Raw genomic sequence first — 11,258 nt, 5'->3', positions numbered from 1 at the left:
CCAGAAGGAGGCCTTCGGGGTCCTGGAGTAACTACTGGGGAGCTCGGAGGGAAGGAGGCGAAGCTAGTTAGGTGATATTTGGAAACAGGTGATTGAGTCTTCCAACACATTTCAGCGCTACCCCCTCAGTGGTGCCCTTGGGGAGGGTTTGCTTCAGGTGCGGTTCCTTAGGGGAATTAAATTTTACTCGTTTAAGTGGTTATTAGGGCTAAGAAATACAACCCCCTCACTAGCTCAGACTATTTAAGGCTCAGTTTTGATTTCTGGTGCAGCTTATAGATATTGGTGGTGGGAAAATGTGAGTGGCATAGGGGAGGCTGGTGGCTCGCTTTGGCTGTTGTGCAGGTTAGATCTTGCCATTCGAATACCCTAGGCTGGACACTGGGTCACAGTATGGAGAAAGCAGAAGGTGCAATCTGTCTGATAATGCAAACTAAAGTGATAATGTTGGATTTCTTCCTTTTTCAAAACACTCAGAGTGGACCCCAGAGATCCCTGTTAAGAAATGAAAGTTGAGGTCAGAGAACAGCGTGCAGAAAAATGACTGCTGCTCTACCTGAGAGCCGGAAAAGTACCTAGATTCAGAGAAACTGCAGCCCACAAATGATTGTTCCGAGTCTAACAAAAGTGCAAAATGCTAGCACTCTGTATGCCATTTCCTGACTCTTATCTCCACTCAGTGACCTTTGAGATCCATCTTATGAGGTGGGAAGAAGATGTTTTATTAGGTTTTCAGTTAAAGGCTGTTTATTTTAGTGTCAGTATTTTATCTCCTCCTTTGGGTCATATTGTTACATCACCTTCATTAACATTGTTCACATTTTTCATTCATTAGTACTCTACTTGGTTGCATATCCTGACGTTTTTCCTTTAAGTCATTCTCCCTGTGCCCATGTTTACCATGTAATACTTGAGATGTACAAAATTATATGTAACAATGACACAATAAAATGAACACCCATGAGAGCAGCACCCAACTTAAGAACTAGAACATTGCCAGTCTATTGAGCCTGCCATTGTGCTCCTTGCCAATGCATCCGGAGCTCCTCACCAGAGGCAACCACTGTCCTTTCTTCCCCATAACACTAATTCCTGTTTTTCTACTCCAGCCCCAAATGAAGGAAAAAACCAAAGACCTAAAAAATCCAAATGTTGGCTCACGCCTTTAATCCCAGCACTTTGGGAGGCTGAGGTGGGTGGATCACTTAAGAGTCAGGAGTTCAAGACCAGCCTGGCCAACATGGCGAAACCCCGTCTCTACTAAAAATACAAAAAAATTGGCCGGGCGCGGTGGCTCATGCTTGTAGTCCCAGCACTTTGGGAGGCCAAGGTGGGCGGATCATGAGGTCAGGAGTTCGAGACCAGCCTGGCCAACGTAGTGAAACCCCGTCTCTACTAAAGATACCAAAAAAAAAAAATTAGCCAGGTGTAGTGGCACATGCCTGTAATCTAAGCTACTCGGGAGGCTGAGGCAGGAGAATCGCTTGAACCCCAGAGGCGGAGGTTGCAGTGAGCTGAGATGGCAGCACTGCACTCCAGCCTGGGTGACAGAGCAAGACTCTGTCTCAAAAAAACAAACAAAAAATCAAATGTTAAATGTATGTGTCTTGTGTTTGACACAAGGAATGACCAGCCTTGCTGTCTTTCTCATTCTCTCTCTCTTTTTTTTTGTCCATTGCACAATTCCTTGATGTTCCACCGTCTACTCTAATGAGCTTAGAATTTAAACTTTACAGACGAGGAATATGATTTTTTCTTTGATTTGCCACAAGTATCTAACTTCGGCAAAGTGGGAATTTCAAGTTTGGAATCAAGTGACTTGTTTTCTAACTTTGTCATAAACTATGTGATTTGAGACCAAAGGACATTAATGTTTGTGGTGTGTTTAGCACTGTGCCTGCCACGGGTAAAGTCTCTAGTAGAATGGAAGCTCCCTGCGGGCAAGGATTTTTGCCTGCTATTATTATTATTATGTTTTCATTGTTATATCCCCAATGCTTAAAGTAGTAGGCATCAATAAATATTTGTTGAATTAACTAATGAACATGCAAGCTATTTTAAAAAATTGTTTAATCTGCTTTGGTCTCAGTTTCTTGATCAGTAATATGATTACACTTCTTTATCAGTTAAGTAACGTGTTTATACCATGATTATGAAGATCCTTTCCACCTCTAAAACTCTTCAGCCCAGCACAGAGTCATCCACAAAGATGTTCACTGAGTTTATGTTGGTGAAAACAGACAGACTTGGGAAGGTATTTCCCCTAGCCTATGGGCTACCGACTGCACACAAATGTGCAAGCTGCAGCCATTCCCCTACCCCCACCCTCTCTCTACTTAGCTCTTATTTATGTCTGTGGTTTTCCTTTTTTTGATTCCATATGAAGCACCTACCCAAGACAAGGCCCTCCCACACATGTGCCTCCCCCTTCCCCCCAGCAGGCTGCCAACCTGCTTATGCAATTCTGGGGCGTTGTATTCTTTTCTTAGAGCATTTTGCTCATGGTAACTGTGCATCTCCAGCCCAGTAGGCCTTCTGGGTGATCTTTCATTGTCATGTAGGTTTCATGATCACACTAGCTCATAAGGGAGCGCTGAGGATTTTTAGGGACTGGGCTGTTATTCCAAGAGCAGGATAAATAGGCCACGGAGCTGTGTAGGCGATTCCATTAGCTATGCTGCCCTGTTAAGTATAGCCTAAGGGGCCCTCATCATTTGTAGCTTCCAGGGAGGAAAATGCCAGCCTTGTTAATTTTGATTCTCTTTTCTGCCTATCATTTTTGTTTAAAATGCTTAAAAAGATCTTAATTTTGTTAATTATTTTAGGTAGTTTGGGGTCTGTTTTATTCAGACAAATTGGGATATAATTTGTTTTATTTTTTTCCTTGTTAAGTTTTGATGGGAACACGCTGAGATAATTTGGATGGATGTTTGTTATTAATAAAATACTTCTATATAGGCTGGATGTTAAAAATAGGAATGATCTCGTTAAAGCGAGTTCTTATTCAGTCTTGTTAGTGACTCTCCAGAATAGAATGCAGTTTCTAGTGTGCTTTCTGTTGTCCTTTTAGTATAATTTAGCTTGTGGAATGGGTAAAATTGTGACAGAAGACCTTTGTTCAGACATGTTGACCTTCTGTCTCTCACTGACCTTATTTATGTGTCTTGATTTATTTGAATTTACCTGAGAAGGAAGCTGACTTGTCATGAATATTTATAAGGGCTTATTTAGAATTTTTGATGCAGTACACTGGGTTGTTAAAAAACCATGAAAGGGGCATTATTTGAAGGAAATTGGCATTGGTGGCATGGAAAAGGGGAGATAGAGAAGGGGAAAAAGATTAGGGAAGGCTGTTTGGAGAGAGGCATGCTGCTTTATTCCCAGTCATTAGGAGTGGGCATGGTAATGGAAAGCAGGGAAAGGAAGTGGTTTATTTTTCTCATAAACACCATCTATAGGGTGCATGAAAGGAGCATTTTAGTGATTTAGCGGGAGAGAGCCCAGCGTTAGGGCCAAGCCTGAGAGCAAAGAAAGATCAAGAGCTCTGAAGGGGAGGGAAGACTATGGTCCATTGGTTGCCTTGGGCTCTGGGAATTTTCCTTAGTGGTCATCGTGTACTATGATGCATACTGTTGGAAACTGTTCTTGTTATGTTGCTTGCCTAATTAGAAGGAAGAAGATCAAGTTTTAGATGATTAAAGGGACTTAGTATGTTAAAATTCTCTTGCATAAGGACTGTATGTTCTTTGCTGTTTCACTTGATCCAGTTGGTGCTGTGTCTCTCCAATGATGCTCCCATCAGTGTTTGCTAAATTTTTTAGGTATTGGTTTTCGCTTTGCTTCATACATCAATAATGATATGGTGCTGCAGAAGGAGCCTGCTGGGGCAGTGATATGGGGCTTCGGTACACCTGGAGCCACAGTGACCGTGACCCTGCGCCAAGGTCAGGAAACCATCATGAAGAAAGTGACCAGTGTGAAAGGTAAGGCAGCCCATCTTCTGTTCAGCTATTGCCCTCTTCTGCCACCTGCTGGATTATCTGAAAATGAATCCTAATGCCATAGCTCACGTTATCCATCCATCCATCTGCACATCCGTCTGTCCATTCATCCATAATAATTATTTGAATATTTGCCATGTGCTTAGGCACTGAGGGTACAAAGAAAAATAAGGCTGAGTCAAAGTTCCTGTTCTCAAGGAACTTATGGAATAATGGGAATAGATACCAAGTTATATAGGACAGCGTGATGAATGCTACGATGAAGGTACATGTGGGGTGTCTTGGGGTACAGAGGAGAAACCTTGAACTCAGACTGGGTGGTAAGGGAAGGTTTCCACAGAAGATGATATTTGAGCTGAATCATATATAGAGGAGAGGCAGTATGGAGGAGAGGGTAAGAACTCTGGTAGGCCTTGCCGAACAACCTTCTTACCTTCTTACATTCTTACTTTAAAAAGTCTTAAAACCCAAGACTAGCACCATGTGAATCTCATTTCTTATTTTTAAACCACAGCAGTTCTTTGGATTTCTAAGTCAGCATCATTTACTGAGAGTGCCATATGTAAGAATGTAAGACATCATATTGATAGTCTAAGGCTCTGGAAGTCACTGCTTTCAGGTCCTGATTCCGTCACTTATACAGCTGAATAATCTTGGACATGTAATATAACATCTTCATGTCACAGTTTATATGTAAAATGGAGATCGTCATGATACCTACAGGATTACTGTGAGAATTAAACGAATTAACACTTGTAAAGACTTGTAACAGTGCCTGGCACACAAGTGCAGAGTAAGTTTTAGCAGTCATGATTGTAACTATTACTATTATTATTTAGTCAGTCATTCAAATATCTATTGAGAGCCTACTATGTGCCCGATACTGTGCTAGGTACTGGTGATACAGTGATGAGTAAAACAGGTATGTCCTCTCCCTTAATGAGGCATGCAGATTAGACAGGAAGACAGTAAGCAGTTACCGTTAAGTGTGACAAGTGCCACAGTGAGGAAGAACAAGGCGCGATGGGAGTGCTTTGTAGAGAGTAGGGATAATTACATAGTCTGAGGCTCATCTTGAGAGGTGAGCAGGGCACACTGGGTAGTGAGAATAGCCTGGCAAAGGCATAGAGGCCTGAGTGTACCTGGGCCATGGGAGAGATGCCAGGCAGGTTGGTTGGTCTGGAACACTAGGGGTGTGTGACTGGGCAGATGACAGGAGATAGGTTGGAAAGACAGGGAGGCTTGTTTATCATTGCTAAGGAGTGTATGTTTTATTCTAAATGGACAGATTTTTAAACAGCAAAATAATATGATAGATATTTTAGAAAGCTCACTCTGGCAGCGCTGTGGTAGATGGATTGGAGATCAGTAAGATAGAGGTGGTGGGCCCTGTGGGCAGGCTGCTATGATATCCAGGCAAGAGATAATGAGGGTTTGACCTCATAGAGTGGCTGTGAGGATGTTCAGGAAGGTGAGAATTAGCAGTTTTCATGAGCAGGGAGATATTACAAAGGAGTGAGTCTCTGTCTAGAAGAGATAAAGATGTAGAAGCCGGTGTGGAGGAGGCAAAGCTAGAAGTTATGGGATGAAGGAAGGCATGCTCAGGGCTGGATGTTACAGATAGCTCTATAGCTGTGGGATGTGGAGGTAAGAATGAGACAGATGAGGAGGCTGCTCAGAGGTGGAGGTGGAGTTCAGGTGCAAATTGGTGGTTTGAGCAATGGCTAGCATATATATGTGACAGGGATGCTTGTGGGAATTGTACTGGCCCCCGAAAGTAAGGATTGTCTGGTTAGTTTTATCAATATACAAAACTGATGATCCAATCCAGAGTGATCCAGACCCCGATGCAGTCTCTTCAAAATTCATTTCCATTCCGCAAACATTTAAAAATACTATATGCCAGGCATTGACATAAGGTAAGTGCTTCTAATTCTTGGGTTTTAAGACTTTTTAAGGTAAGAATGTTGTTGGGTAAACTAAAAGACCGAAAGGGAAGCTTCAGCTGGTTGAGACGTGCTTCTCTCTTGGATCTAAATGCCGTCGGTGACTTGCAGGATGTCCTGAAAGTGAAGGATTCAAGGGGCTCTCAGTGCTTTCTGTTTGTGCTGGGTCACCTTAGAAATGAGGAACATTGTGTACAAATAATGGCACTCTTAGTAAATGATGCTGACTTAGAAATCCAAAGAACAGCTGTGGTTTAAAAATAAGAAGTGGGATTTACATGGTGCTAACAATTAAGTTACCAATAACATTTAGGTGACAGAGACAACGTAGTGCTGTAGAGATACACACAGAAAGCATACAATATTACATTAGCATTTCAGTTTAAAAAATCCTTGTGCATTATTTTTAGAGTTTTTCTCCCTTCATGTCTGTTTCAGAACTAATATTTGAGGTGGGCAGAGATGAGGCAGGAGGCTAGGTGGAATGAAAGGTAATAATTAGGAGAGGAGCCTCCCTTTTCCTTTACGGTGATTGTGAAGCTGCTCATTTATCTTTAGTTTAATTTGATAAACACCGAGTGAGGGCTTACTATGTCTAAAACACTGAGCCAGAAACCCTAGGAAAGTATAGAGAAGAATACAAAGAGTGCCCATCTTTCAAGAACTCACTGCCCAATTCCATCCTTTCACATTTAGTAGTTTAGGCTCAAGTAATGCTCCAGCTGCCTCACTGCAAAGGGATGTATCATTCATTTGTAGTTAAAATAACCAGCAGCAACTTAAGAGAATTGAGTGATTCATGGATACTGATGATAATTTCACAGGAAAAAGGGTTGATGTTATTGGTGGTGGTGGGGACCTATTTATTAGACTTTCCACATTTACTTGGTAGAAAAGGGGAAGGTATTTGAGTTTAGAGAGATCTGCAAACCTGCTTCAATGGGTATCTTGCTTTGTTCTGCCCGTGAAGCAAAATAGATGAAGTGTTGATTGGAGTAAAGGAGGTAGACATGGAAGAAATTTCATAGGCAGAAAATGTCTCTCAAAAGAGATATCACAGAGAATATTGGAGGGTGGATTTCTGGTTTAGATTTTAGTGAGGACTGTGAGATTTTCAGCCACATTACCTCAATTTGCTGCTTTGTCTGCCTCTGGTAATGTTTAACTTATTACCCATAGTCCCCTAGGTACCCAGAACAAAGTAAGATATAACAGCATAAAGGTTTTTGTCCAGCAGACTGACACTTAGACATTGGGAAAATTAACACCTGAGGGATGATTGGGACCATGGTCAGGTACTGGGTTGGTTCAAATGATGTTGTCAAATGATGTAAAAGGATTCTTTCAGACACAAGGAATACGAGCAGGGAAAACCAGGCATATCCTCTCACTTTGACATACATGGTAGGGGTGTGTGTACGTAGGTGATGAAATGAGGGTGTGTCTGTCTATATTTTTGTCATCATGATTGAGGTAAATAGATATATCTTCTCTACCTTAAAATAATACAGAAGCCTAAAACCCTCCCTGCCCCTGGTTGGCATGCATACTTATTTTCTTTTTTTCTTTTCTTTTTTTTTTTTTTTTTTTTATTATACTTTAGGGTTTTAGGGTACAAGTGCACAATGTGCAGGTTTGTTACATATGTATCCATGTGCCATGTTGATTTCCTGCACCCATTAACTCGTCATTTAGCATTAGGTGTATCTCCTAATGCTGTCCCTCCCCCCTCCCCCCACCCCACAACAGTCCCCGGAGCGTGATGTTCCCCTTCCTGTGTCCATGAGTTCTCATTGTTCAATTCCCACCTATGAGTGAGAACATGCGGTGTTTGGTTTTTTGTCCTTGCGATAGTTTACTGAGAATGATGTTTTCCAGTTTCATCCATGTCCCTACAAAGGACACGAACTCATCATTTTTTATGGCTGCATAGTATTCCATGGTGTATATGTGCCACATTTTCTTAATCCAGTCTATCGTTGTTGGACATTTACCCCATCAAAAAGTGGGCAGAGGACATGAACAGACACTTCTCAAAAGAAGACATTTATGCAGCCAAAAAACACATGAAGAAATGCTCCTCATCACTGGCCATCAGAGAAATGCAAATCAAAACCACAGTGAGATACCATCTCACACCAGTTAGAATGGCCATCATTAAAAAATCAGGAAACAACAGGTGCTGGAGAGGATGTGGAGAAATAGGAACACTTTTACACTGTTGGTGGGACTGTAAACTAGTTCAACCATTGTGGAAGTCAGTGTGGCGATTCCTCAGGGATCTAGAACTAGAAATACCATTTGACCCAGCCATCCCAATACTGGGTATATACCCAAAGGACTATAAATCATGCTGCTATAAAGACACATGCACACGTATGTTTATTGCGGCACTATTCACAATAGCAAAGAGTTGGAACCAACCCAAATGTCTTTTTTTTTTTTCTTTCTTTGAGATGGAGTCTTGCTCTGTCACCCAGGCTGGAGTGCAGAGGTGTGATCTCGGTTCACTGCAACCTCTGCCTGCCAGGTTCAAGTGATCCTCCTGCCGCAGCCTCCTGAGTAGCTGAGGTTATAGGCACCCGCCACCATGCCTGGCTAATTTGCATACTAGTTTTCTATGCTACATAATAAATTGTCACAAACTTAGGTGCTTAAAACAATACGCTTTTACTATCTCACAATTTCTATGGGTTATGGTTTAGCTGGATTCTCTACTCAGGGTCTCACAAGGCTGAAATCAAGGTGGAGGCCAGGCTGCGTTCCCACTTGGAGGTGCAAGTAGGGAGTTACCTGTTTCCAAGCTCCCTTGCGTTGCTAGTAGAATTCATTTAGGTGCTGAGCTCATGGCACCACCTCTGCTGTTTCAGGTCTCTGACCTCTATATCTTCTTTGAAAGAGCTCACCTTATTATGTATGCCAACCCAGTAAAATCTCAGTTTTTATTAACTTAAAGTCAAATGATTAGGGACTTTAATCACATCTGCCAAATCCCTTCACCTTTTCAATATAACATTATCTAATCACAAGAGTGACATCTCATTCCCTTTGCCATTTTCTGTTGGTTGGAAGCCGGTCACAGATTCTGCCAGCCACACAAGCATGTGACTTTGGGGTGTCACCTTAGGATGTGTCTGTCACCACAGGCTATAGTGTAAGTAACTTGCATGGGCAGTTTTATTGATACAAAAGCACTTAAGCTTTTTTTCCTTTGCATTCATATTTGATGGTAGAGATGAACTTCAGGTTACAACAGAATAAATGTAGTTTTGTGAGGGGCAGTGTAGGCAGTAAGGCCTTCTTGACTTCCAAGCCAGTACCACAAGCCACTGAGCCACTTTGCAGCTAGTGAGGAACTAGGGTTCTGTTGGGTGGGGGTGGGGGGGAAGTGAACAGGGGCGCTTTTTTCATTTCTAGGTTGTTCTTCTCGGGAAGGGAATGGTCATGGATAATTTTCCTTTTTCTCTTCTTGGCATCAGATTTTGGCACAATAATAGAACAAAATAACATCTGATATGAATGGCAAAAAGAAAAAACAAGAAAGCACTTTATGACTATGTCTCTAGACAAATTATTTTCATTTTTTCCTTGATTGTTTGCTTGTTCTTCCCATTGTGAGGTGGGAGTTAATTGGGAGGTGGAGAGAAGGTGGAGACAGAGAGTTTTTCACTGTCCTTGGCTGGAATGTGAGAAGAAGAGCAACAATAAGAAATAGGCCACTAGAGGCTGGGTGCGGTAGCTCACACCTATAATCCCAGCACTTCGGGAGGCTGAGGCGGGTGGATCACGAGGTCAGGAGATTGAGACCATCCTGGCCAACATGGTGAAACCCTGTCTCTACTAAAACACAGACACACACACAAAATCAGCTGAGCGTGGTGGTGCGTGCCTGTAGTCCCAGCTACTTGGGAGACCGAGGCAGGAGAATTGCCTGAACCCGGGAGGCAGAGGTTGCAGTGAGCCGAGATCGCGCCACTGCACTCTAGCCTGGCGACAGAGTGAGACTCTGTCACCAAAAAAAAAAAAAAAAAAAAAAAGGCTACCAGAAATGCTAACCCTAGACATGAGAACATAAAGCCCTAGTCAATTTGCATGGCTCTCTTGTCAGTGTAACCCAGGGATGGGGTTTACTTCCTGCCATTTAACTGATGGAGTGCCTGGCACACTAAGCACTCTCAGTAGCTGTATAATGAAGGAGGGAAATTAATCTTCCTAGGTGGTACAAGAAAAAATGCGAGGAAGCAGAGATTTGAATGCACTGAAAATGAGAATTTACAGAAACCTGGGCCTGGCCTGGAATAGCTAATAGCAAGTGATTAGGGCCCAGAAGAGGGATGCAGAGCAACTTGTTCAGAAAGCTGATCTAGATCAGCAGAAAGGCAGCTGGATGGTAAACTCTTTGTGGTTAGTGGCTCACGTTTATTATTTGGACTCAAGCTTATGGACTTCATGGGTCAACACTGTTTCTAAAAACTCTTAACTGGACTTCACTGGCCTGTGGTGAGCTCCATTTCAACCAACCAGTCCTGAACGGATAAGCCCAAAACTAGCCAGTTCTTATGAAATATCGTGGCTTTTGCCTTTTTAATCCCACCCTTGCTTTTGGTCTAAGAAACAGTCTTCACAGGTGCTGCTGTCCTTTGTATATGCTTATGTAGGAGTAAATCCTTATTGTATTTTTTTGTTTTGTTTTGTTTGTTTGTTTTTGACACGGAGTCTCGCTCTGTCGCCCAGGCTGGAGTGCAGTGGTGTGATCTCGGCTCACTGCAAGCTCCGCCTCCTGGGTTCACGCCATTCTCCTGCCTCAGCCTCCCAAGTAGCTGGGACTACAGGCGCCTACCACCATGCCCAGCTAATTTTTGTATTTTTAATAGAGACGGGGTTTCACCTTGTCAGCCAGGATGGTCTCGATCTCTTGACCTCGTGATCCGCCCGCCTCGGCCTCCCAAAGTGCTAGGATTACAGGCGGGAGCCACTGTGCCCAGCCAATCCTTATTGTTTTAAATGAACTGTCTCTGAGTTGGTTTAACCATTAGTAACCTCTCTGGAGTGCATCAAGTTTTCCCTGCCTTGCCTGGAAGTTAACTGTTCTTAACACTTGTTATTGTCAGAGTTTACTTGACTTTTTTTTTTTTTTTTTTTTGAGATGGAGTTTTGCTCTTGTTGCCCAGGCTGGAATGCAATGGTGCAATCTCAGCTTATTGCAACCTCCGCCTCCTGGGTTCAAGCGATTCTCCTGCCTCAGCCTCCCGAGTAGCTGGGATTATAGGCACATGCCATCACACCCTGCGGATTTTTGTATTTTTAGTAG

At 42.7% G+C, this 11,258-nt stretch overlaps 1 protein-coding gene across 2 annotated transcripts in view; it reads left to right on the top strand.

Annotated features, from left to right (window-relative positions):
- The window catches only part of SIAE (sialic acid acetylesterase), a 38,939-nt gene that overhangs the window by 637 nt on the left and 27,044 nt on the right, over positions 1-11,258 (top strand). For both annotated transcript variants that reach the window (XM_055273576.2, XM_063635593.1), the window contains exon 2: positions 3,822-3,983. In XM_055273576.2, coding sequence (XP_055129551.1) covers positions 3,822-3,983 — 162 coding nt within the window. The remainder of the gene's footprint in view (positions 1-3,821; positions 3,984-11,258) is intronic.

The sequence above is a fragment of the Symphalangus syndactylus genome, chromosome 3 (genome assembly GCF_028878055.3).
Source record: "Symphalangus syndactylus isolate Jambi chromosome 3, NHGRI_mSymSyn1-v2.1_pri, whole genome shotgun sequence".
NCBI lineage: Eukaryota > Metazoa > Chordata > Mammalia > Primates > Hylobatidae > Symphalangus > Symphalangus syndactylus.
This window is presented reverse-complemented; position numbering and strand designations above follow the sequence as displayed.